This window comes from Oncorhynchus clarkii, chromosome 21 (genome assembly GCF_045791955.1).
Source record: "Oncorhynchus clarkii lewisi isolate Uvic-CL-2024 chromosome 21, UVic_Ocla_1.0, whole genome shotgun sequence".
Classification (NCBI taxonomy): Eukaryota; Metazoa; Chordata; class Actinopteri; order Salmoniformes; family Salmonidae; genus Oncorhynchus; species Oncorhynchus clarkii.
The window spans coordinates 33,163,865-33,191,286 of NC_092167.1; the positions used below are offsets into that span (position 1 = coordinate 33,163,865).

The 27,422-nt window shown below is 43.4% G+C and overlaps 1 protein-coding gene across 1 annotated transcript in view; it reads right to left on the minus strand.

The window, feature by feature from the left end:
* Positions 1 to 27,422, minus strand: part of LOC139379418 (dynein, axonemal, heavy chain 2) — a 220,099-nt gene that overhangs the window by 122,166 nt on the left and 70,511 nt on the right. Inside the window, exons 23-27 of the mRNA XM_071122228.1 lie at positions 24,582 to 24,745; positions 23,965 to 24,126; positions 23,135 to 23,238; positions 19,425 to 19,581; positions 18,116 to 18,198 (exon numbers count right to left, since the gene is read on the minus strand). Of these exons, the coding sequence (XP_070978329.1) occupies positions 18,116 to 18,198; positions 19,425 to 19,581; positions 23,135 to 23,238; positions 23,965 to 24,126; positions 24,582 to 24,745 (670 nt within the window). The remainder of the gene's footprint in view (positions 1 to 18,115; positions 18,199 to 19,424; positions 19,582 to 23,134; positions 23,239 to 23,964; positions 24,127 to 24,581; positions 24,746 to 27,422) is intronic.

Here is a 27,422-nt window from a genome sequence, read left to right on the forward strand (position 1 = left end):
TCCTACTCTCCTACTCCTCTCCTCCCCCCCTCTCCTACACTTCTCCTACTCCTCTCCTACTCCCCTCACCTACTCCCCTCCTTCTCCTCTACTTCTCCTCTCCTCCTCCTCCCCTACTCCTACTCTTCTCCTACTCCCCTCTCCTACTCCTTTAGTCTAGGTATGACTGGGATGATGAGGCAGAAAAATGCACAATTGATGGGCCTGATTGTGTGTGTGTGTGTGTGTTTGTCCGGTGCGTGTGTGTGTGTGTGTGTGTGTGTGTGTGTGTGTGTGCGTGCGTGTGTGCGTGTGCAACAGATTTGGGAAGGAGGGATAGAAAACAGAAAAGAGAAACGGAAACACCAAGCCCACGTTGTCATCCTCTGCTACAGAAAACAGGGGTGTAACTGGGAGCCTATAAATAGAGAGATTGGCATGTGAGGAGGAAGAGAGAGAGAGAGAGAGAGAAGGACCTCTTTAAGCTCCCTTCACTTCTTTCTCACTATCTGTTTCTTTTGCTCATCCACTTCTGCCTCCCCACCTGTCTGTTTATTTCTGTATCCTGTCTATTTGTCTATCTGGCTCCCCACCTGTCTGTTTATTTCTGTATCCTGTCTATTTGTCTATCTGCCTCCCCACCTGTCTGTTTATTTCTGTATCCTGTCTATTTGTCTATCTGCCTCCCCACCTGTCTGTTTATTTCTGTATCCTGTCTATTTGTCTATCTGGCTCCCCACCTGTCTGTTTATTTCTGTATCCTGTCTATTTGTCTATCTGGCTCCCCACCTGTCTGTTTATTTCTGTATCCTGTCTATTTGTCTATCTGGCTCCCCACCTGTCTGTTTATTTCTGTATCCTGTCTATTTGTCTATCTGCCTCCCCACCTGTCTGTTTATTTCTGTATCCTGTCTATTTGTCTATCTGGCTCCCCACCTGTCTGTTTATTTCTGTATCCTGTCTATTTGTCTATCTGGCTCCCCACCTGTCTCTATTTATTTCTGTATCCTGTCTATTTGTCTATCTGGCTCCCCACCTGTCTGTTTATTTCTGTATCCTGTCTATTTGTCTATCTGGCTCCCCACCTGTCTGTTTATTTCTGTATCCTGTCTATTTGTCTATCTGGCTCCCCACCTGTCTGTTTATTTCTGTATCCTGTCTATTTGTCTATCTGCCTCCCCACCTGTCTGTTTATTTCTGTATCCTGTCTATTTGTCTATCTGGCTCCCCACCTCTCTGTTTATTTCTGTATCATGTCTATTTGTCTATCTGGCTCCCCACCTGTCTGTTTATTTCTGTATCTGTTTATTTCTGTATCCTGTCTATTTGTCTATCTGCCTCCCCACCTGTCTGTTTATTTCTGTATCCTGTCTATTTGTCTATCTGCCTCCCCACCTGTCTGTTTATTTCTGTATCCTGTCTATTTGTCTATCTGCCTCCCCACCTGTCTGTTTATTTCTGTATCCTGTCTATTTGTCTATCTGCCTCCCCACCTGTCTGTTTATTTCTGTATCCTGTCTATTTGTCTATCTGGCTCCCCACCTGTCTGTTTATTTCTGTATCCTGTCTATTTATTTCTGTATCCTGTCTATTTGTCTATCTGCCTCCCCACATGTCTGTTTATTTCTGTATCCTGTCTATTTGTCTATCTGCCTCCCCACCTGTCTGTTTATTTCTGTATCCTGTCTATTTGTCTATCTGGCTCCCCACCTGTCTGTTTATTTCTGTATCCTGTCTATTTGTCTATCTGGCTCCCCACCTGTCTGTTTATTTCTGTATCCTGTCTATTTGTCTATCTGGCTCCCCACCTGTCTGTTTATTTCTGTATCCTGTCTATTTGTCTATCTGGCTCCCCACCTGTCTGTTTATTTCTGTATCCTGTCTATTTGTCTATCTGGCTCCCCACCTGTCTGTTTATTTCTGTATCCTGTCTATTTGTCTATCTGGCTCCTCACCTGTCTGTTTATTTCTGTATCCTGTCTATTTCTCTATCTGGCTCCCCACCTGTCTGTTTATTTCTGTATCCTGTCTATTTGTCTATCTGGCTCCTCACCTGTCTGTTTATTTCTGTATCCTGTCTATTTGTATATCTGGCTCCCCACCTGTCTGTTTATTTCTGTATCCTGTCTATTTGTCTATCTGCCTCCCCACCTGTCTGTTTATTTCCGTATCCTGTCTATTTGTCTATCTGCCTCCCCACCTGTCTGTTTATTTCTGTATCCTGTCTATTTGTCTATCTGCCTCCCCACCTGTCTGTTTATTTCTGTATCCTGTCTATTTGTCTATCTGGCTCCCCACCTGTCTGTTTATTTCTGTATCCTGTCTATTTCTCTATCTGGTTCCCCACCTGTCTGTTTATTTCTGTATCCTGTCTATTTATTTCTGTATCCTGTCTATTTGTCTATCTGCCTCCCCACCTGTCTGTTTATTTCTGTATCCTGTCTATTTGTCTATCTGGCTCCCCACCTGTCTGTTTATTTCTGTATCCTGTCTATTTGTCTATCTGGCTCCCCACCTGTCTGTTTATTTCTGTATCCTGTCTATTTGTCTATCTGCCTCCCCACCTGTCTGTTTATTTCTGTATCCCTGTATCCTGTCTATTTGTCTATCTGCCTCCCCACCTGTCTGTTTATTTCTGTATCCTGTCTATTTGTCTATCTGGCTCCCCACCTGTCTGTTTATTTCTATATCCTGTCTATTTCTCTATCTGGCTCCCCACCCGTCTGTTTATTTCTGTATCCTGTCTATTTATTTCTGTATCCTGTCTATTTGTCTATCTGCCTCCCCACCTGTCTGTTTATTTCTGTATCCTGTCTATTTGTCTATCTGGCTCCCCACCTGTCTGTTTATTTCTGTATCCTGTCTATTTGTCTATCTGCCTACCCACTTGTCTGTTTATTTCTGTATCCCTGTATCCTGTCTATTTGTCTATCTGCCTCCCCACCTGTCTGTTTATTTCTGTATCCTGTCTATTTGTCTATCTGCCTCCCCACCTGTCTGTTTATTTCTGTATCCTGTCTATTTGTCTATCTGCCTCCCCACCTGTCTGTTTATTTCTGTATCCTGTCTATTTGTCTATCTGCCTCCCCACCTGTCTGTTTATTTCTGTATCCTGTCTATTTGTCTATCTGCCTCCCCACCTGTCTGTTTATTTCTGTATCCTGTCTATTTGTCTATCTGCCTCCCCACCTGTCTGTTTATTTCTGTATCCTGTCTATTTGTCTATCTGGCTCCCCACCTGTCTGTTTATTTCTGTATCCTGTCTATTTATTTCTGTATCCTGTCTATTTGTCTATCTGCCTCCCCACCTGTCTGTTTATTTCTGTATCCTGTCTATTTGTCTATCTGCCTCCCCACCTGTCTGTTTATTTCTGTATCCTGTCTATTTGTCTATCTGCCTCCCCACCTGTCTGTTTATTTCTGTATCCCTGTATCCTGTCTATTTGTCTATCTGCCTCCCCACCTGTCTGTTTATTTCTGTATCCTGTCTATTTGTCTATCTGCCTCCCCACCTGTCTGTTTATTTCTGTATCCTGTCTATTTGTCTATCTGCCTCCCCACCGGTCTGTTTATTTCTGTATCCCTGTATCCTGTCTATTTGTCTATCTGGCTCGCCACCTGTCTGTTTATTTCTGTATCCTGTCTATTTGTCTATCTGCCTCCCCACCTGTTTGTTTATTTCTGTATCCTGTCTATTTGTCTATCTGGCTCCTCATTCCACCCTAATATCACCCCACCATCCCTCGGGGATGCAAACTTGTGAGGGCCCAAAAAGGTGCCAAAAGTGTTTTGCGCGGAAAGTAAGAAAATGTGCTTATTTTCAGAGTAGTGTTGAAAGCAGGGGGGGTCCTGTTAGCTCTGAACCCCAGGACGCCGTTCCTGAGTTCTGCACACTAACACACGCTCTCCACACAAAACACATTGTAATAATGTATTATTGTATATTTTATATTGAACATCTATAATGATGGAGTAATGATGTAATAATGTATTATTGTATATTTTATATTGAACATCTATAATGATGGAGTAATGATGTAATAATGTATTATTGTATATTTTATATTGAACATCTATAATGATGGAGTAATGATGTAATAATGTATTATTGTATATTTTATATTGAACATCTATAATGATGGAGTAATGATGTAATAATGTATTATTGTATATTTTATATTGAACATCTATAATGATGGAGTAATGATGTAATAATGTATTATTGTATATTTTATATTGAACATCTATAATGATGGAGTAATGATGTAATAATGTATTATTGTATATTTTATATTGAACATCTATAATGATGGAGTAATGATGTAATAATCATATGATAAATTGCTCTAGTTGTTATTTATTTTATAAACAATACAAAACATACACATACAAATGACAACATCATACAAACAACAACTACATCACACCTGCCCAGACCCACTAGCCCCCCCCGCATCACTTTCCGTCTCTCTCTCACGTCTCTTTCCATAGCCCACACAATTTCTCCATCGTATTAATGATGGCAGATTGATTGATTTCCACGTTCTTTCAACGTGAGTGATGAGAAGTGAATCGTCCGACCCATCGGGTATCTCACTACACCCCCATATGCTGTGTCTTGTAATATGCAGACAGATTAAATATGCAGACGGATGAAATACTTCTGATAGCCAACTTTCTAGATCCGCCCACAACTTCCGGACTATATAGCGTTCCCTAGAAAGCACGGGTTATTGTGTCATTTACACTTTAGACATGACTGCCGTTGTGCTGTAGAATTTGTGATATTTGTCTCTTGTATAATACGTTTCATGCATTAGTTTATACTGGGTTAAGAGGTTGTTAGTTGGACATGCTCTCTGCAAGATTTTGTATATATCTTCCCTATCATATGAACAACATTTTCTGACTTAAGTAAGATTTCCCTCAAGGCTGCTCTGATGTCCAAAAGATTTCTAATCAAAATGTTAGGAGACGTAACTTTTAAGTTGCATATAGTTGAAATGATCCGTCCAAAATGACTACAGAATTCTGTTCTGGAAATAAATGTATTTCCTGTTACCAGGTCATTTACGGTTTCTATGCTTTTAGTTTCCCATGTGGACCAATTTACCGGTGAATAGTGAAAAGCTATCCGAGGATTGTTCCAAAGGGGTACGTTTTTAGGGAGTGATATTGATTCTTGTAGAAAACGCTTCATTTTCTGCCATGTTGTTATAGTGTTCTTAACTATGAGGTCGTTCATGTTCTTAGCTCCATCCTTTGAAAACAGAAAGGATTCTGGGGATGTGCATGTGCATCTTCAATATGATCCCATTGTTCCTCTTCAGTGTATTTAACTATATGTTGTAAGTAAAAGCTAGGGTGGCGAGTTGATACAATTCCAAGACTAGAAAGTTAAAACCACCCTCAGATTTAGGAAGATGTCAAACGTTCCTTGCGACGTAATTGTTTTAGTCCTATTTGGACTCCAAGAAGAGTAGCTGTTGCCTTGCGGCGGCTAATTGGGATCCTAATAAACACTAAATACTGCTCCCAACTTAGAAAAGAAACACCAGAAAAATAAGTTGTTTTTTCATTAAGATATAGCTTGGAATGTTGCTCTTTCCGTGCAATACAAATTTGAGCATAGCCTTTTGGTCAAGTTACCAGGTTGTTAGCTAGCTAGGTAACATGACAAAAAAAAAGGTTGTTTCTTATCAAACCAAAAAAGAGCGTCCCGCGAGTAGTTTAAAACGGCCCAAAACATGGTTTATGAAATGATATAACATACGTGCCAATCCGCCGGTAGAAACAAGCGTAACCACAGAAGACTCATCAGTGTCTACACAACCCAGCTCGTCATCACCACTTAATCACATTTCTAAAAACTGACGGAGATGCGCAGAAAGAGCACATTTCTCCTCTCTATCTATCTCTGTTATTCCTCCCTCTCTCTCTACTTCTCCCCCCTCCTCTCTATCTATATCTGTTATTCCTCCCTCTTTCTCTCTCTCACTCTCCTTCTCCCCCCTCCTCTCTCTCTCTCCTTCTCCCCCCCCCCACTCTCTCTCTCTTCCCACCCCCCTCTGCGGTGCATGTGTCTCCATAAGCAGTGACCTGGCAGTGGCTCACTGGTGGGCGAGAGAAGCTGACATGACACGTGGAGAGAGATGGGGGAGGAGAGAGATAGAGAGGAAAAGGGGAGAGAGAGAGAGAGATAGAAAGGAAAAAGGGAGAGAGAGACGCTGCTGCCGCTTTTATTCCAGACACCTCTCAACCTCAGCTTCTTTCCATCAGACAATTTTAGACAAACTCACACTGACAGACACAAATATACTGTTGACATACACAGACACGCGCAGAGACAAATATACTGTAGACATACACAGACACGTGCAGAGACAAATATACTGTTGACATACACAGACACGCGCAGAGACAAATATACTGTAGACATACATAGACACGCGCAGAGACAAATATACGGTAGACATACACAGACACGCGCAGAGACAAATATACTGTAGACATACACAGACACGCGCAGAGACAAATATACTGTAGACATACACAGACACGCGCAGAGACAAATATACTGTAGACATACACAGACACGCGCAGAGACAAATATACTGTAGACATACACAGACACGCGCAGAGACAAATATACTGTAGACATACACAGACACGCGCAGAGACGAATATACTGTAGACATACACTGCGTGTACAAAACATTAGGAACACCTGCTCTTTCCATGACATAGACTGGCAAGGTGAATCCAGATGAAAGCTTCAGTGGGGCAAAAAAGTATTTAGTCAGCCACCAATTGTGCAAGATCTCCCACTTAAAAAGATGAGAGAGGCCTGTAATTTTCATCATAGGTACACTTCAACTATGACAGACAAAATGAGAAAAAAAATCCAGAAAATCACATTGTAGGATTTTTAATGAATTTATTTGCAAATTAAGGTGGAAAATAAGTATTTGGTCAATAACAAAAGTTTATCTCAATACTTTGTTATATACCCTTTGTTGGCAATGGCAGAGGTCAAACATTTTCTGTACGTCTTCACAAGGTTTTCACACACTGTTGCTGGTATTTTGGCCCATTCCTCCATGCAGATCTCCTCTAGAGCAGTGATGTTTTGGGGCTGTTGCTGGGCAACACAAACTTTCAACTCCCTCCAAAGATTTTCTATGGGGTTGAGATCTGGAGACTGGCTAGGCCACTCCAGGACCTTTAAATGCTTCTTACGAAGCCACTCCTTCGTTGCCCGGGCGGTGTGTTTGGGATCATTGTCATGCTGAAAGACCCAGCCACGTTTCATCTTCAATGCCCTTGCAGATGGAAGGAGGTTTTCACTCAAAATCTCACGACACATGGCCCCATTCATTCTTTCCTTTACACGGATCAGTCGTCCTGGTCCCTTTGTAGAAAAACAGCCCCAAAGCATGATGTTTCCACCCCCATGCTTCACAGTAGGTATGGTGTTCTTTGGATGCAACTCAGCATTCTTTGTCCTCCAAACACGACGAGTTGAGTTTTTACCAAAAAGTTATATTTTGGTTTCATCTGACCATATGACATTCTCCCAATCTTCTTCTGGATCATCCAAATGCTCTCTAGCAAACTTCAGACGGGCTTGGACATGTACTGGCTTAAGCAGGCGCACACGTCTGGCACTGCAGGATTTGAGTCCCTGGCGGCGTAGTGTGTTACTGATGGTAGGCTTTGTTACTTTGGTCCCAGCTCTCTGCAGGTCATTCACTAGGTCCCCCCGTGTGGTTCTGGAATTTTTGCTCACCTTCTTAAGATCATTTTGACCCCACGGGGTAAGTAAGATCTTGCGTGGAGCCCCAGATCGAGGGAGATTATCAGTGGTCTTGTATGTCTTCCATTTCCTAATAATTGCTCCCACAGTTGATTTCTTCAAACCAAGCTGCTTACCTATTGCAGATTCAGTCTTCCCAGCCTGGTGCAGGTCTACAATTTTGTTTCTGGTGTCCTTTGACAGCTCTTTGGTCTTGGCCATAGTGGAGTTTGGAGTGTGACTGTTTGAGGTTGTGGACAGGTGTCTTTTATACTGATAACAAGTTCAAACAGGTGCCATTAATACAGGTAACGAGTGGAGGACAGAGGAGCCTCTTAAAGAAGAAGTTACAGGTCTGTGAGAGCCAGAAATCTTGCTTGTTTGTAGGTGACCAAATACTTATTTTCCACCATAATTTGCAAATAAATTCATTAAAAATCCTACAATGTGATGATTTTCTGGATTTTATTTCTCATTTTGTCTGTCATAGTTGAAGTGTACCTATGATGAAAATTACAGGCCTCTCTCATATTTTTAAGTGGGAGAACTTGCACAATTGGTGGCTGACTAAATACTTTTTTGCCCCACTGTATGATCCCTTGTTGATGTCACTTGATAAATCCACTTCAATCAGTGTAGGTGAGTGTTGATGAAGGGCAGGAGACAGGTTAAACAAGAATGTTTAAGCCTTGAGACAATTGAGACATTGAGCCATTCTGAAGGTGAATAGGCAAAACAAAAGATTTAAGTGCTTTTGAACAGGGTATGGTAGTAGGTGCCAGGCGCACTGGTTTGTGTCAAGAACTGCAACGTGGCCTCCCAGGTGGCGCAGGGTTCTAAGGCACTGTATCACAGTGCTACCTGTGCCACTAGAAATTCTGAGTTCGAGCGCAGGCTCTATTGCAGCCGGCCGTGACCGGGAGGACCATGGGGTGGCGCACAATTGGCCCAGTGCCGTCCGGGTTAGGGAGGGCTTGGCCGGCAGGGATATCCTTGTCTCATCGCACACTAGCGACTCCTGTGTCGGGCTGGATGCAGTGCACTCTGACCAGGTCGCTAGGTGTACGGTGTTTCCTCCGACACATTGGGGCGGCTGGCTTCCGGGTTGGATGTGCGTTGTGTCAAGAAGCAGTGCGGCTAGGTTGGGTTGTGTTTCGGAGGACGCATGACTCTCGACCTTCGACTCTCCTGAGTCTGTAAGGGATTTGCAGCGATGAGACAAGACTGTAACTACCAATTGGATACCATGAAAATCGGGAGAAAAAAGGGGTAAAAAAATAACTGCAATGCTCAATCTTTTCCCGTGTGTATCAAGAATGGTCCACCACCCAAAGGACATCCAGGCAACTTGACACAACTGTGGGAAGCATTGGAGTCAACATGGGCCAGCATCCATGCGGAATGCTTTCAACACCTTGTAGAGTCCATGCCCCAACGAATTAAGGCTGTTGTAAGGGCAAAAGGGGGTGCAACTCAAAATTAGGGCGGTGTTCCTAATGTTTTGTACACTCAGTGTACACACATTCACAGATAAACACACAGACACAAATATACTGTAGACACACACATTCACAGATAAACACACAAACACAAATATACTGTAGACACACACATTCACAGATAAACACACAAACACAAATATACTGTAGACACACACATTCACAGATAAACACACAGACACAAATATACTGTAGACACACACATTCACAGATAAACACACAGACACAAATATACTGTAGACACACACATTCACAGATAAACACACAGACACAAATATACTGTAGACACACACATACAAAGACAGACATAGATGCAAATATACTGTAGACACACACATTCACAGATAAACACACAGACACAAATATACTGTAGACAATGACATCAGGGTTGGGGTTAATTGCAGAAATTCAAATCTAATTCAATAATTTTTCCATTTGAATTTAATTGAATTCAGTCCAAATTCCAAGTCAGTCTTTGAATTTAGAGATAATTAAATTCCAATTTACATATTATCCCCTACAAATTCAAATTAATTTCGCTCAGACTTTCAGGCTTATCATGTCACTGTTCAGACAGCCTAGCTATACTGAAATATAGAAATACAAGTTGAAATTATTTAAAACAAATCCTGCAGTACATTTTTTATACTAAAGTGTATTAATCTCATTAACTGGGAAATGTATAACTATTGAATTCCAATTCCAATTTTACAATTAAATTCTAATTCAAACATTACAAACAGGGCCTCCCGAGTGACGCAGCCGGCCGCAACCGGGAGACCCATGAGGTGGCGCACAATTGTCCCAGCGTCACCCGGGTTAGGGTAGGGTTTGGCCAGCTGGGATGTCCTTGCCCCATGGCGCTCTAGCAACTTCTTGTGGTGGGTCAGGTGCCTGCAAGCTGAGTTCAGTCACCAGCTGTACGGTGTTTCCTCCAACACATTGGTGCGGCTGGCTTCCGGGTTTAGCGAGCAGTGTGTCAAAAAGCAGTGCGGCTTGGAGGCGTCGTGTTTCGGAGGATGCATGGCTCTCAACCTTCGCCTATCCCGAGTCCGTACGGGAGTTGCAGCGATGGGACAAAACTGTAACTACCAATTGGAAATCACGGAAAAATTGGTAAAAAGTACAAAAAATAAAAAAGTACAATTAGTCTAGTTCCAATTCAATTCCAATTCCATAACGAAATTTGAATTGAATTCAATGTAAATCCTCCACTTAATGAGTGATTTCAAAAATGAAATTGAAATTTCAAATTAAATTTGGAAGCGACCCCAACCCTGGTAGACATACACACATACCCCGAAACATGTTACACTAATGAATACAACCCTGGTAGACATACACACATACACAGAAACATGCTACACTAATGAATACAACCCTGGTAGACATACACACATACACAGAAACATGCTACACTAACGAATACAACCCAGGTAGATATACCCAGAAACATGCTACACTAATGAATACAACCCTGGTAGACATACACACATACACAGAAACATGCTACACTAACGAATACAACCCAGGTAGATATACCCAGAAACATGCTACACTAATGAATACAACCCTGGTAGACATACACACATACACAGAAACATGCTACACTAATGAATACAACCCTGGTAGACATACACACATACACAGAAACATGCTACACTAACGAATACAACCCAGGTAGATATACCCAGAAACATGCTACACTAATGAATACAACCCTGGTAGACATACACACATACACAGAAACATGCTACACTAACGAATACAACCCAGGTAGATATACCCAGAAACATGCTACACTAATGAATACAACCCTGGTAGACATACACACATACACAGAAACATGCTACACTAATGAATACAACCCTGGTAGACATACACACATACACAGAAACATGCTACACTAATGAATACAACCCTGGTAGATATACACACATACACAGAAACATGCTACACTAATGAATACAACCCTGGTAGATATACATACATACACAGAAACATGCTACACTAACGAATACAACCCTGGTAGATATACACAGAAACATGCTACACTAACTAATACAACCCTGGTAGATATACACAGAAACATGCTACACTAACGAATACAACCCTGGTAGATATACACAGAAACATGCTACACTAACTAATACAACCCTGGTAGATATACACAGAAACATGCTACACTAACGAATACAACCCTGGTAGATATACACAGAAACATGCTACACTAACAAATGACAACCCTGGTAGATATACACAGAAACATGCTACACTAACAAATACAACCCTGGTAGACATAAACACATACACAGAAACATGCTACACTAATGAATACAACCCTGGTAGACATACACAGAAACATGCTACACTAACGAATACAACCCTGGTAGATATACACAGAAACATGCTACACTAACGAATACAACCCTGGTAGATATACACACATACACAGAAACATGCTACACCTATGAATACAACCCTGGTAGATATACATACATACACAGAAACATGCTACACTAATGAATACAACCCTGGTAGACATACACACATACACAGAAACATGCTACACTAACGAATACAACCCTGGTAGATATACACAGAAACATGCTACATTAACAAATACAATCCTGGTAGATATACACACATACACAGAAACATGCTACACTAATGAATACAACCCTGGTAGATATACACACATAAACAGAAACATGCTACACTAACGAATACAACCCTGGTAGATATACACAGAAACATGCTACACTAACAAATACAACCCTGGTAGATATACACAGAAACATGCTACACTAATGAATACAACCCTGGTAGATATACACACATACACAGAGACATGATACACCTATGAATACGACCCTGGTAGATATACATACATACACAGAAACATGCTACACTAACGAATACAACCCTGGTAGATATACACAGAAACATGCTACACTAACGAATACAACCCTGGTAGATATACACAGAAACATGCTACACTAACAAATACAACCCTGGTAGACATACACACATACACAGAAACATGCTACACTAACGAATACAACCCTGGTAGATATACACACATACACAGAACCATGCTACACTAATGAATACAACCCTGGTAGACATACACACATACACAGAAACATGCTACACTAACGAATACAACCCTGGTAGATATACACAGAAACATGCTACACTAACGAATACAAACCTGGTAGATATACACACATACACAGAAACATGCTACACTAACGAATACAACCCTGGTAGACATACACACATACACAGAAACATGCTACACTAACGAATACAACACTGGTAGATATACACAGAAACATGCTACACTAATGAATACAACCCTGGTAGATATACACAGAAACATGCTACACTAATGAATACAACCCTGGTAGATATACACACATACACAGAAACATGCTACACTAATGAATACAACCCTGGTAGATATACACAGAAACATGCTACACTAATGAATACAACCCTGGTAGATATACACACATACACAGAAACATGCTACACTAACGAATACAACCCTGGTAGATATACACAGAAACATGCTACACTAATGAATACAACCCTGGTAGATATACACAGAAACATGCTACACTAATGAATACAACCCTGGTAGATATACACAGAAACATGCTACACTAATGAATACAACCCTGGTAGATATACACAGAAACATGCTACACTAATGAATACAAAGTGTGACCTACACATCAAACATTCTCACACAACACACATACAAAGCAATCAAACGTATCAGGGCCTACAAACATCGTCATACATACAGCAAATCGAGGGTGAGAAAGGAAAACCCTGAGAATAGTGCGAAAGAAACATTTCAACCCTAATAATGAAAAAGCATTCCTTTCCCAGTGTTTTTGGCCTGTTTTTCTGCACAATGTTCGTGACTGTGAGTATCTCGTCTAGACTACTTACGCAACAATGTTTTCAGTTTCAATTGTACTGGCTCTTCAACAAATGTCACAAGCTACCTCTGTGTATGTTAAAGCTGTCTGCAGTAGAGCTACAGTAATGTGCCACTGATTGACCTGTCATTGATAAGCCATTTAGAGTGACATTATATTATAGATACACGGTTATAAATGAGTCTTGAAGTCTTTGCTTTATCATAACCCTCAAAGCTCTGTATCTCATCTTAGGTATAATTGATGAGAGCGTGTGTTCCAGACTGTTCTGGGAATGTTTGTTTTTAGGTTGCAGCGAGGTTTTGAGAACGTTTTACTTTGGTTCCTTTACAGTTTTACTATGAATGTTGTGAACGTTTTATGGTTATTATTGTACGTTTTCTCAACACTCTAATAGCGAAATGTCTAGGTTTTTTAATACCTTTCCCAGAATGCTTCAATAAGACTTTTAATAACACTGCTGGCCTATTTTTAGGTGAACTTTTTTGTAACTCGAAGCGCAGAAAGGACACGGGGAATTTCACTTGCTTAGGCATTACTCATTCAAACACATTGTTTTTACTGTGGCACGGCATCCGTGAGATTCAAAACCAGCATGACATGCTTTTCTACGCATACAAAGCTGCTCATTTTAATCTACTCAAACAGGCCCCATTTCAAAGTAAACGAGCACTCATTAAGATCAGGTTGGTGGGCAATTGGTGGGCATGGCCAACACACCTGCATGTAACCACGTGTGAACCTTTGGGGGGGGGGAATGGTCAAGTTCCTTAAATGTGCTGAGAATGTTCTAAAAACTATCCTGCACCATTCCCAGAACGTTGTGGGAAGGTTGTATGCAAAACCCACTCTCAACCACTCTCTCACCAAGCTCTAAGAAAAACATTTTGTGCTAGCTGGGCTCTCTCTTCGCCTCGTTCTTTCGCTCTGTTGTCTCTGCCTTGAGGCCAGGAAATGTGACTGAATACCACACTGCAACACCGGACTAATACAATAACAATGTTAGAATAATTAATACATCTACACACACAGACACACTAGAACAGACCTAAGGCCTTGCATCCTGAAACAACACGTTCTCTTGTTTATTTCTGTTGTGGTGGTTGTTTTCGCATTGTTCTAGTTAGATTCATTCCAATATTAGGCTACTGTGTAATATGCATGCTGTTCATAACTACATCTGATTGAGAAAAACAACTCCACAACACATCCCCAATCAGCCAATTACCATCCTCACTGACTGGGAACACGTGGAAGTTATGGTTCAATTAGGCTGGGTGTCGAAACCCTCTAATCCATAAAATAGGTAAAGTCAATTAGGACAACTTTCCAATTAAGGACAAATCTGTGACTTGAGGGTAGGGATATAATGAGCTGCTGCTGGGTGGATGGAGCCACACTGAGACTGTGTCCTTGTTTATGTCCTGCTAACGTGTGTCCGTCTGTGCGTGTTTTAATGTCCTGCTCTGTGAACTTGCAGAGCCGTGAGTAGGTTCTAATTCTGAATTTAACCCACTAATTGAATCCTTTGAGGCCCAGTGCGTGTGTACTGTGTGTGTTCTGGGAAAAGACATGCGTTTGAAGGGTTTTATACTGCATGTAGAATGAGTCATTTTGATCTGGCTAATGCTCACCAAAGCCCCTGCCTGCTTGTTGAGGGAGGTGTTCAGCTGGTGGACCACTGAGCATGCATCTCTCCTTTTTGTTTCAGACAAGCCACAACAAGCTACATCATCCTGTGCCAAACTAACTGCATCCAAAGGTTGTTGTCAGTAACCGCATCCCAAAAAGAAAGTCTTTAAAGGTACATTTTAGGGCTTGACATTCAGGTAAATTTACCAGTGGCACACTGGGCCAGTACCAAGTGAAAACTACTGGCCCGAATTAGAAAATTACTGGCCTGGGCCACGATCACAATAAAGCAAGTTCGGCATGCAGAATTTCAATCGTGGGTGATGTCATGTTTCATTTGCAGTCTGGGCAGGTTGGCAAGCGTATAGCCAACCATATGTTTACACTGATGTTTACACTGATTGTTTGGAAAACCAAAATAAAATGATGACATATAGCCATATTAAGCTGTTTAAAATGTCATATTCCCCTCCAGAAATGAGCCCAATAAGATGGAAGGCAATTTCTTTAGGGCCTGTACATGGTCCATATTAACAGGCAGGTGTGCTATTTTAACAATAAGCATGATCACCTGTCTGATGCAGCATGGTGGCTACATGGCTGAAGCATGATCACCTGTCTGATGCAGCATGGTGGCTACATGGCTGAAGCATGATCACCTGTCTGATGCAGCATGGTGGCTACATGGCTGAAGCATGATCACCTGTCTGATGCAGCATGGTGGCTACATGGCTGAAGCATGATCACCTGACTGGTGCAGCATGGTGGCTACATGGCTGAAGCATGATCACCTGTCTGGTGCAGCATGGTGGCTACATGGCTGAAGCATGATCACCTGTCTGATGCAGCATGGTGGCTACATGGCTGAAGAATGATCACCTGTCTGATGCAACATGGTGGCTACATGGCTGAAGCATGATCACCTGTCTGGTGCAGCATGGTGGCTACATGGCTGAAGCATGATCATCTGTCTGGTGCAGCATGGTGACTACATGGCTGAAGCATGATCACCTGTCTGGTGCAGCATGGTGGCTACATGGCTGAAGCATGATCACCTGTCTGATGCAGCATGGTGGCAACATGGCTGAAGCATGATCACCTGTCTGATGCAGCATGGTGGCTACATGGCTGAAGAATGATCACCTGTCTGATGCAACATGGTGGCTACATGGCTGAAGCATGATCACCTGTCTGATGCAGCATGGTGGCAACATGGCTGAAGCATGATCACCTGTCTGATGCAGCATGGTGGCTACATGGCTGAAGCATGATCACCTGTCTGGTGCAGCATGGTGGCTACATGGCTGAAGCATGATCACCTGTCTGATGCAGCATGGTGGCTACATGGCTGAAGCATGATCACCTGTCTGATGCAGCATGGTGGCTACATGGCTGAAGCATGATCACCTGTCTGGTGCAGCATGGTGACTACATGGCTGAAGCATGATCACCTGTCTGGTGCAGCATGGTGACTACATGGCTGAAGCATGATCACCTGTCTGGTGCAGCATGGTGGCTACATGGCTGAAGCATGATCACCTGTCTGATGCAGCATGGTGGCAACATGGCTGAAGCATGATCACCTGTCTGATGCAGCATGGTGGCTACATGGCTGAAGAATGATCACCTGTCTGATGCAACATGGTGGCTACATGGCTGAAGCATGATCACCTGTCTGATGCAGCATGGTGGCAACATGGCTGAAGCATGATCACCTGTCTGATGCAGCATGGTGGCTACATGGCTGAAGCATGATCACCTGTCTGGTGCAGCATGGTGGCTACATGGCTGAAGCATGGGGTTGCTCCTCTGCATTGTTTACCACAGGGCTTTTTAACCCTGTTCCTGGAGCACTACCCTCCTGTAGGTTCTCTCTCCAAACCCAGTTGTAAATAACCTGATTCAGCGTATCAGCAAATTATTAGAATCAGGGGTGCTAGATCAGGGTTGGAGTGAAAACTTACAGGACGGTAGCTCTCCAGGAACAGGGTTGGAGAGCCCTGGCTTACCACAATGGGCTAACCATTACTTATATCCCAGACTCTAAATATGATCTTGTTGCTTGTTTAATGTCCTAAAAAAAAAAACTCCCAGTGGCACCAATAAAATCATGTGATTTCTACAATGTTTATAAACAATAAACACTGTAATTGTGTGAACTTTACAGTGAATATAGGCCTACCGTTTATGCGCTTCCTGCTGACTTGTCATGCCAGACACTGGGATTGTAAAACGCTGCCGATTGAGAAAGAACTTGAGAAATAAATCATACACCACTGTAAAGTTGGGATCCTGCTCTTTTCAATACCTGCCTTCAAAACAGTTGTCTTGTATTCCTGTATTCAACTTTTTGTGTAAAAAATGTTCATGTCTTGACAACCAAGTAGCTTCTTAGTGTAGACCTAAGTAAATATTTATTTTTTGAATAATGTTATTGCGCCTCCCTAGTGGCGCAGTGATCTAGCTGTGCCACCAGAGATTCTGGGTTCGAGCCCAGGCTCTGCCGCAACCGGCTGCGACCGGGAGGTCCGTGGGGCGACACACAATGGTTAGGGAGGGCTTGGCCAGCAGGGATATCCTTGTCTCATTGCGCACTAGCGACCCCTGTGTCGGGCTGGGTGCATGTTTGTTTCCTAGGACACATTGGTGCGGGTTGGATGTGCGTTGTGTCAAGAAGCAGTGCGGATAGATTGGGTTGTGTTTCGGAGGACGCACAGCTCTCGACCTTTGCCTCTCCCAAGTCCTTACGGGAGTTGCAGAGAGAAGGCAAGACTTGTAACTACTACCAATTGGATACCATGAAATTGGTGAGAAAAAAGGGGGTAACATAAATAAATAATGTCAGACTGAAAAGCAGGTGAAGGTCCTTTTGAATGCACAACTGATGAGCTTCCCGCCTTTGCAAATGCTGGTTGATAACAAGTGGAAAGACTGTGGATTAAATGGAAATATAATAGTTATTTTTGTCTTGGAGTTTGAAAATGTACTGACTTAAGTGGGCCATATGAAAATTTGATTAACTGTCCCGGTGAGCTCGGCAGATGTTGCCGGGCCAGCGGGCAGCCCTGAATGTCGAGCCCTGAGTTTCACAAAGGGGAAGATTTTCAGTTAAGCTCGGCGAAACACCAAGTGCCAAGTCACCTTTTCCTTGAGGCCTTGTTACTGAGGTGACACGCCTCTCTCTGACCCCTGACCTTCAACTCTGTGACCTTTGACCCCCCTTTCCCTCCCCTGCGGGGGGCAGACTGACTTACCTCAGCCTGTGGTGGCCCTTGTCTTTGTAAGGTGCGATGTCCAGGGAAGTCTCTTCCCATGTCATGGCGATGCCCTCCAGCGACTGGAAGGAGAAGAAAAAAAATTGACGTTTGAATGCTAATGTTAACAGACGGAACAGAGATGGGCTGGAGGGGGCGTGTGTGTATGCGACAGTGTGTGTGTGTGTGTGTGTGTGTGTGTCTGTGTGTGTCTGTGTGTGTGTGTGTGTATGCGACTGTGTGTGTGCGTGTGCTTGTGTGTTGCGCCCCTTCTTATATGATGATTTCTGAATCAGCAGCAGCTTGAAGCAGCTCTTAAGACAGGAAACCATTGATCTTGGCAGGCACCTCCAGTGAGAGGCCTTACATGGCCATGGATCCTCTCACGGACTCTCTCTCTCTCGTGCGCGCTCCCTCTTTCTTCTCTTCCTCTCCTCCTCCATGACTTATCATTGAACCGCGTTGGGGTTTGAGGGGCTATAGGGGTTAGGTGGGCTTGGGGGGAGGGCAAGGGGGCTATTTCAAACGCCTCTGTTCCCTGGTGGCCGACGGTATTCACACACTATATCTGTGTTGATGTAACCTCTGTGACAGAGGAGCACTGTGTCTGGGAATTTATAGGGTTAAAGGCTGCTAGAGGCGAGGGGAGGGAAAGAGAGAGAAAGAGGGGGGAGAGAGAGAGAGAGAGAGAGATAGATAGAGGGGGAGCGAAAGAGACCCTCAGAGATGCTTACATAGCACGAACAGATCTGAGACCAGGCTAAACTCTTATGGTTCTTAGTTAAGACTGTACTTGGGGGGGGTATAATCAGTTTTGGGGTCAATGCCATTTCAATTCAGTCACAAATTGACTTAATAGAAATGGAATTGATCCCAACAACCCTGGTTATAAGAGCAGATGTACACTGCACCTGTGGGCCATTCATCATTCTAACACTACACTGACCTTACTGAATGCTTGGATATGCTGTGATCACAGATGAGGAGCCATTACACTCCCTAAAGACTTCCAGGATCAGGAGTGACTAATTACATTTAGACCTTTGACCCTTATAACCAAAGCAAAAGGCTCCGATGACTGAACCCTCAGACCCCTAGAGGCATGTGTTGAGAGATGCAGGGACTGGGAGTCCATGATTAACGTGCTATTGAAAAGACTACGCTTTGCTGTTAACCCTGTACAGTAGGTGCGCGAGCGAGGAGGTAGGTAGAGAGGAGGAGAGAGAGGAAGGGAAGGCGAGAGAGAAAGTGAGAGAAAGTGAGAGAAGGGAGAGAGAGAGAGTGTAAAGGAGAAGGGTCTGAAACGGACCTGTTCTATGGAGAGCTCTTTGCTGGCGGCTCCGGATATCTCAGAGATCTTGTCAGCGTGCTGCTCGAGGCCCAGGGCCACGATCCTCTCCAGGGTGAACTCTGGACTGGTGTGGTCAAACGACCGCTGAACCTCGTGGCAGATCTGCTTCCAGTGCCTAGCAACAACAGTCACAGACAGTCACCAGGTCAGCCAGGACACACACTGTAGAGTATGAATGCAGAGGAGTGGGGAGGAAAGAGGCTATTGAAGGGATGGATATATATATATATATATATATATATATATATATATATATATATATATATATATATATATATACAAAACTGTATGTGTATTGGGAGTTTTTATTAAGCTTTTTTTATGACTTATCATTTATTTATTTGTATTTATTGTTTAATATTCCAACCACTGATATAAGGTTGAAAGGTGCTGTCTGGTTTGCTGTCTTGTCGGTTGTTATTAGCGTTATGCAATGGCGTAACGTCATACTGATTAAACAATTTTTTTTAAATCTCTTTAAATAGATTTACCAATGTTTGATGTGTGACGTGATTTTCTTGGATTACTTGTGGGATCATACCACAGACAAACGTCCAATGTTCCTATCAAGTTGGGTACTTCTACTGTGTTGTACTCAACCTGTTGGATTCACTCGTGTCTGTGTGAAGTGAGGCTTACACTTAAAAACATGGAAGGGTCTGGTACCATCATCTAACTGGACATTATGGATGCAAACCTGAGTGTGATTGACAATATTGACACATTGAAGGAGGAGTATTAATGGAAGAGGAGGAGGGAGAAGGAGGAAGAGGATAGATAAGGAATATGTGCCCGAAGTCAGCCTCTGGCTATGTTCTGCCATTTAATCACAGCTTGGATTCCTCTCACTAGGAAACCCCCTAGTTACCCACAGCACCACGGTACCTTAGCCCCACTTGACTTTAACCACAAGACACCCGCCCTTCCTTAACTACAGACCAGGCACACAACCCAACCCCACCATCTTGCACTCTGATCTCTCTCTCTCTCTCTCTCTCTCTCTCTCTCTATCCGCCCCCATGGAGTCTAGCTGCGCCGCTGTGCACCCTGGGACCTGGTAGAGTGCAACGGAAAATGTGTTTTCTCTTTCTGCCTTTTCTATTTTTCTGCTTTTTTTCCCTCTCTCTCCGTCAGACGTAATCCTCTGTTTATTTTCTTCTATTCCCCAGAGCGCGGCCCAGTCAGAAAGGATCTTTCAGATGGTTACATCACTGCCGATAGGCCACAACGTTATCTCGGAAATCTCTCTCTCTCTCCCTCCCTCCCTGTCATTAGGTTCCTTGTCAAAACATTCCGGATCGAGCTGGATAGATGGGAAGTGGGGAACATTGTTTTGAGAATGCCACAACCAATCAGATGGGGGGGAGGGGGCTGATGGGAGGAAGTGAAGTCGCGACTAGGACAGAAAGCTTTAGGAGGAACTGATGACCTGTAGAACCTCCAGGAAAGTGAGTGAAACATTTTGGGGGGGGGGGGGGGGGAGCCCAGTGAGCGTTTACAATTGTCCAGGCAGGGACTGGCGCCAGCCCCCTTGGCTCGGTGTGAGGATAGAAACTGGGGAAGGGTTGGAGAAAAAAGACTGGGGAAGAACTGGGGAATTGGAGAAGAGCCAAAGGCTTAGAAATCCACAGGTAGGTATAGACATACCGTATAGACATACCGTCATATAGACATACCGTCATATAGACATACCGTCATATAGACATACCGACATATAGACATACCGTATAGACATACCGACATATAGACATACCGTATAGACATACCGACATATAGACATACCGTATAGACATACCGACGTATAGACATACCGTATAGACATACCGACGTATAGACATACCGTATAGACATACCGACGTATAGACATACCGTATAGACATACCGACATATAGACATACCGTATAGACATACCGTATAGACATACCGTATAGACATACCGTATAGACATACCGTATAGACATACCGACATATAGACATACCGTATAGACATACCGACATATAGACATACCGACATATAGACATACAGACATACCGTATAGACATACCGTATAGACATACCGACGTATAGACATACCGTATAGACATACCGACATATAGACATACCGTATAGACATACCGTATAGACATACCGTATAGACATACCGTATAGACATACCATATAGACATACCGTATAGACATACCGACATATAGACATACCGTATAGACATACCGACATATAGACATACCGACATATAGACATACCGTATAGACATACCGTATAGACATACCGTATTGGCATACCGTATAGGCATACCATATAGACATACCGTATAGACATATAGACATACCGTATAGACATACCGTACAGACATACCGTACAGACATTCCGTACAGACATACCGTCTAGACATACCGTATAGACATACCGTATAGACATACCGACATATAGACATACCGACATATAGACATACCGTATAGACATACCGTATAGACATACCGACATATAGACATACCGTATAGACATACCATATAGACATACCGTATAGACATACCGACATATAGACATACCGTATAGACATACCAACATATAGACATACCGTATAGACATACCGACATATAGACATACCGACATATAGACATACCGTATAGACATACCGTATAGACATACCGTATAGGACATACCGACATACCGTATAGACATACCGACATATAGACATATACCGTATAGACATACCGACATACCGTATTGGCATACCGACATACCATATAGACATACCGTATAGACATACCGACATACCGTATAGACATACCGTACAGACATACAGACATACCGTACAGACATAGACATACCGTACAGACATACCGTACAGACATTCCGTACAGACATACCATACCGTATAGACATACCGACATATAGACATACCGACATATAGACATACCGTATAGACATACCGTATAGACATACCGTATAGACATACCGTCTAGACATACCGTATAGACATACCATATAGACATACCGTATAGACATACCAACATATAGACATACCGTATAGACATACCGACATATAGACATACCGACATATAGACATACCGACATATAGACATACCGTATAGACATACCGTATTGGCATACCGTATAGGCATACCGTATAGACATACCGTATAGACATATAGACATACCGTATAGACATACCGTATAGACATACCGTATAGACATACCGTATAGACATACCGTATAGACATACCGTATAGACATACCGACATATAGACATACCGACATATAGACATACCGTATAGACATACCGTATAGACATACCGTATAGGCATACCGTATAGACATACCGACATACCGTATAGACATACCGTACAGACATACCGTATAGACATACCGTATAGACATATTGTAGAAAACCCTGCTGAGTTTTGAACATTATTCTACAGAGAAGCACAACCTTGGGGGGAGAATGACGGAGGGTGGGTTTACCTACATTTACATTTGAGTCATTTAACAGACGATCTTCTCCTAACTGCTGTAGTGCATTTGAGGTTCAAAAGTAAAGTGAAGGAGAACGAGTGCTATGGGAGGAGCAGACTACACTGTTTGTGTATGAGAACGTAAGTGGACTTCTACACAGTACTCAAGAGGTGAGGATCGTCAGCAGGACATATTACTCTCTCCTGGCCTGACCTGTCCCTCATGGCTGGGTTCCTCAGGTCAGAGATGAGAGGGATGGTTCTCTTGAACTGGTCAATCCTGTTCTTAGAGAAGTCCACTATCTCCCACTGCTTATCCTGCAGACACACAACAACAACAACAGCAAAAGTTTACTACATAATAACAAAATACAAAGTCCACTTCATTACCAAAATTGCGCAACAAATGCAAGGGACCTGTTTAGCGCACGAGGGAAAAGTACAGGTGCCCAGTACCATGCAGAGTACTTTGATACCAACGATGTGTATAAACCCTGGATGAATAACAGCCAATGAACAGCCATCTTGGTACTGCTCCTCCATTGTAAAAAAAAAAAACATGTTTTAAAAAGATTTGGGAAGCTATAGAAATGTATTTAAGGAAAGGGGAAAGGGGGATACCTAGTCAGTGGTACAACTGAATGTATTCAACTGAAATGTGTCTTCCACATTTGACCCAATTTATGAACGTCTGCATTCGTTTTTGACACGTTTCTTCTATTGCAGACACCTTAATGCCTACTTTTAAATGATATTACGTGAGCTCAACATAAATAAAAAATAACAATTATTTAAAACATGTCCTTAAAGTATATATATATATTTTTTAGAGAGTACTAATGTTACTGTCCCAACTATTGAAATACTGTAGAATTCAATTCATTCGGAGGATTGCTCTTACTGGGGAATGCCAATATGGCCGACCTGCGGCTTCAAAGCCTCTCAATGGGCAAGACATAGCTTCAGCAATCTAGAGCAAATCATTGGATATAACATAGAGTAGAATCAAATGTGTACTGTAGCTGTGGTAGATAAGACACTGACCTTGAGTTCCCTGCTGAGTTTGTGTAGTTTCTTGAACATGGCCTGGGCGGTTTTCTCCATGCTCTCTGTCTGCAGAGTGACAAACTGACCCGCCTTCCACTCATCCCAGTGGGCATCCCACTGCTGGGTGATCTCCCACACCTGCTGCAGGTAGTCTAGGTCCTACAACACAACACAGAACATACACACATCCCCTTTACAGCGCAATGTGCATCCTACCACAAGCCTACGTTATGACTTCAGATGGTGGGGGGGGGGCTTACAAATGAACCCCAAAACATCCTCCTTACTCTCTACATTGAGTGAACAGGGAAAAACCCTTATCCCCTCATCTATGTCATTTTACTAGGCAAGTCAGTTAAGAACAAATTCTTACTTACAATGACGTCCTAGGAACAGTGGGTTAACTGCCTTGTTCAGGGGCAGAACGACAGATTTTTTTAACCTTGTCAGCTCGAGGATTTGATCTGGCAACCTTTCGGTTACCAGTCCAACGTTCTAACCTCTAGGCTACCCACCGCCCCAAAATGCGCGACCATAGCACCCCGCTCGTCGTACGGTTCTTCTATACTGAAGATGCCCAGGCCGTGGGTTGGGGTTATGGGTAAATGGGCTACCTTCTCCAGGGTCTGTACGTCTTTAGAGCACGGCTGTTCCAGCTTGAAGATGCCCAGGCCGTGGCGTATGGTTCCCTCCTCCTCCTTCAGCGTGTCCAGCTGGCCTCTCAGCGCTGCTACCTTCTCCAGAGCCAACTCGCACGTCACCCCACTACCAAACGGACCTGCAGTACGGTACACGCACAGTACATACATGTATACGTGATACCTTGTAATGTGTATACTTTGCATATATACAGTGTCTTGCGAAAGTATTCGGCCCCCTTGAACTTTGCGACCTTTTGCCACATTTCAGGCTTCAAACATAAAGATATAAAACTGTATTTTTTTGTGAAGAATCAACAACAAGTGGGACACAATCATGAAGTGGAACGACATTTATTGGATATTTCAAACTTTTTTAACAAATCAAAAACTGAAAAATTGGCCGTGCAAAATTATTCAGCCCCTTTACTTTCAGTGCAGCAAACTCTCTCCAGAAGTTCAGTGAGGATCTCTGAATGATCCAATGTTGACCTAAATGACTAATGATGATAAATACAATCCACCTGTGTGTAATCAAGTCTCCGTATAAATGCACCTGCACTGTGATAGCCTCAGAGGTCCGTTAAAAGCGCAGAGAGCATCATGAAGAACAAGGAACACACCAGGCAGGTCCGAGATACTGATGTGAAGAAGTTTAAAGCCGGATTTGGATACAAAAAGATTTCCCAAGCTTTAAACATCCCAAGGAGCACTGTGCAAGCGATAATATTGAAATGGAAGGAGTATCAGACCACTGCAAATCTACCAAGACCTGGCCGTCCCTCTAAACTTTCAGCTCATACAAGGAGAAGACTGATCAGAGATGCAGCCAAGAGGCCCATGATCACTCTGGATGAACTGCAGAGATCTACAGCTGAGGTGGGAGACTGTCCATAGGACAACAATCAGTCGTATATTGCACAAATCTGGCCTTTATGGAAGAGTGGCAAGAAGAAAGACATTTCTTAAAGATATCCATAAAAAGTGTTGTTTAAAGTTTGCCACAAGCCACCTGGGAGACACACCAAACATGTGGAAGAAGGTGCTCTGGTCAGATGAAACCAAAATTGAACTTTTTGGCAACAATGCAAAACGTTATGTTTGGCGTAAAAGCAACACAGCTGAACACACCATCCCCACTGTCAAACATGGTGGTGGCAGCATCATGGTTTGGGCCTGCTTTTCTTCAGCAGGGACAGGGAAGATAGTTAAAATTGATGGGAAGATGGATGGAGCCAAATACAGGACCATTCTGGAAGAAAACCTGATGGAGTCTGCAAAAGACCTGAGACTGGGATGGAGATTTGTCTTCCAACAAGACAATGATCCAAAACATAAAGCAAAATCTACAATGGAATGGTTCAAAAATAAACATATCCAGGTGTTTGAATGGTCAAGTCAAAGTCCAGACCTGAATCGAATCGAGAATCTGTGGAAAGAACTGAAAACTGCTGTTCACAAATGCTCTCCATCCAACCTCACGAGCTGTTTTGCAAGGAGGAATGGGAAAAAAATTTGGTCTCTCGATGTGCAAAACTGATAGAGACATACCCCAAGCGACTTACAGCTGTAATCGCAGCAAAAGGTGGCGCTACAAAGTATTAGCTTAAGGGGGATGAATAATTTTGCACGCCCAATTTTTCAGTTTTTTAATTGTTAAAAAAGTTTGAAATATCCAATAAATGTCGTTCCACTTCATGATTGTGTCCCACTTGTTGTTGATTCTTCACAAAAAAATACAGTTTTCTATCTTTATGTTTGAAGCCTGAAATGTGGCAAAAGGTCGTAAAGTTCAAGGGGGCCGAATACTTTCGCAAGGCACTGTACACAGCACAGTACAGACACGCATCTGCACACACGCGAGAGATACCGGTACATGCAAACAGTAAGCAGAGCTGTTAATTCAACAGCAGTAAGCGTGACAATGTATAATACTGTACGTAGTAACCTTGAGCTGATTTCACAGTAGAGAAACGGTGTGATTGTATCAGCGATGGTAATCTGTTCTGTTTAACTCAACAGCGTGTGGTAGGGGAAGTAGAGAAGAAGTGTTTCTCCCTCTGCGTCATTCATGTTGTTTCACAGCTTGAGCCCAGAGGTCAGTGTGTCACGACTTAACCCCCTGAGGAAGGGATGGATGAAGAGGGAGAGGTCATAAGAAGAGGAAAATAAAGAGCATCAGGGAGAGAGAGGGGGAAAGAGGGGAGAGATAAAATAAAGAGCAGGAGGGAGGTTGAGAGAGAGAGAGAGAAAAAGAAAGAGGGAGAGGAGTGAACCCCTTTTGTACCCTGTGAGAGTATGAGAAAGAGGAATGCGGGTTGGTTGGGGTCCCAGGTCCCCCAGTCGGCCCCTGCCAGATCCCCACAAAGCCCCCGAACTCCCATGCCCCCCCCCCCTCTTAAACTTCCCAGACTACGCCCACGCTTAGTCGCTCACCACCACCACACACACTGCCCTCCGACGGGGCCCTATCCCCAACCAGAGCCCAACACTCAGGCCCCAGCCCCATCCCCAGCCCAACTCCCAGGCCCAGCCACATCCCCAGCCAAGCTCCCACCCCCCAGGCCCAGCCCCATCCCCAGCCCAACTCTCAGGCCCAGCCCAACTCTCAGGCCCATCCCCTGCCCAACTTTCAGGCCCATCCCCAGCCCCAACTCTCAGGCCCCAGCCCCATCCCAACTCTCAGGCCCTTCCCCAGCCCAACCTTTAGGCCCTTCCCCATCCCCAGTCCAACTCTCAGGCCCATCCCCAGCCCAACTCTCAGGCCCATCCCCATCCCAACTCTCAGGCCCTTCCCCATCTCCATCCCAACTCTCA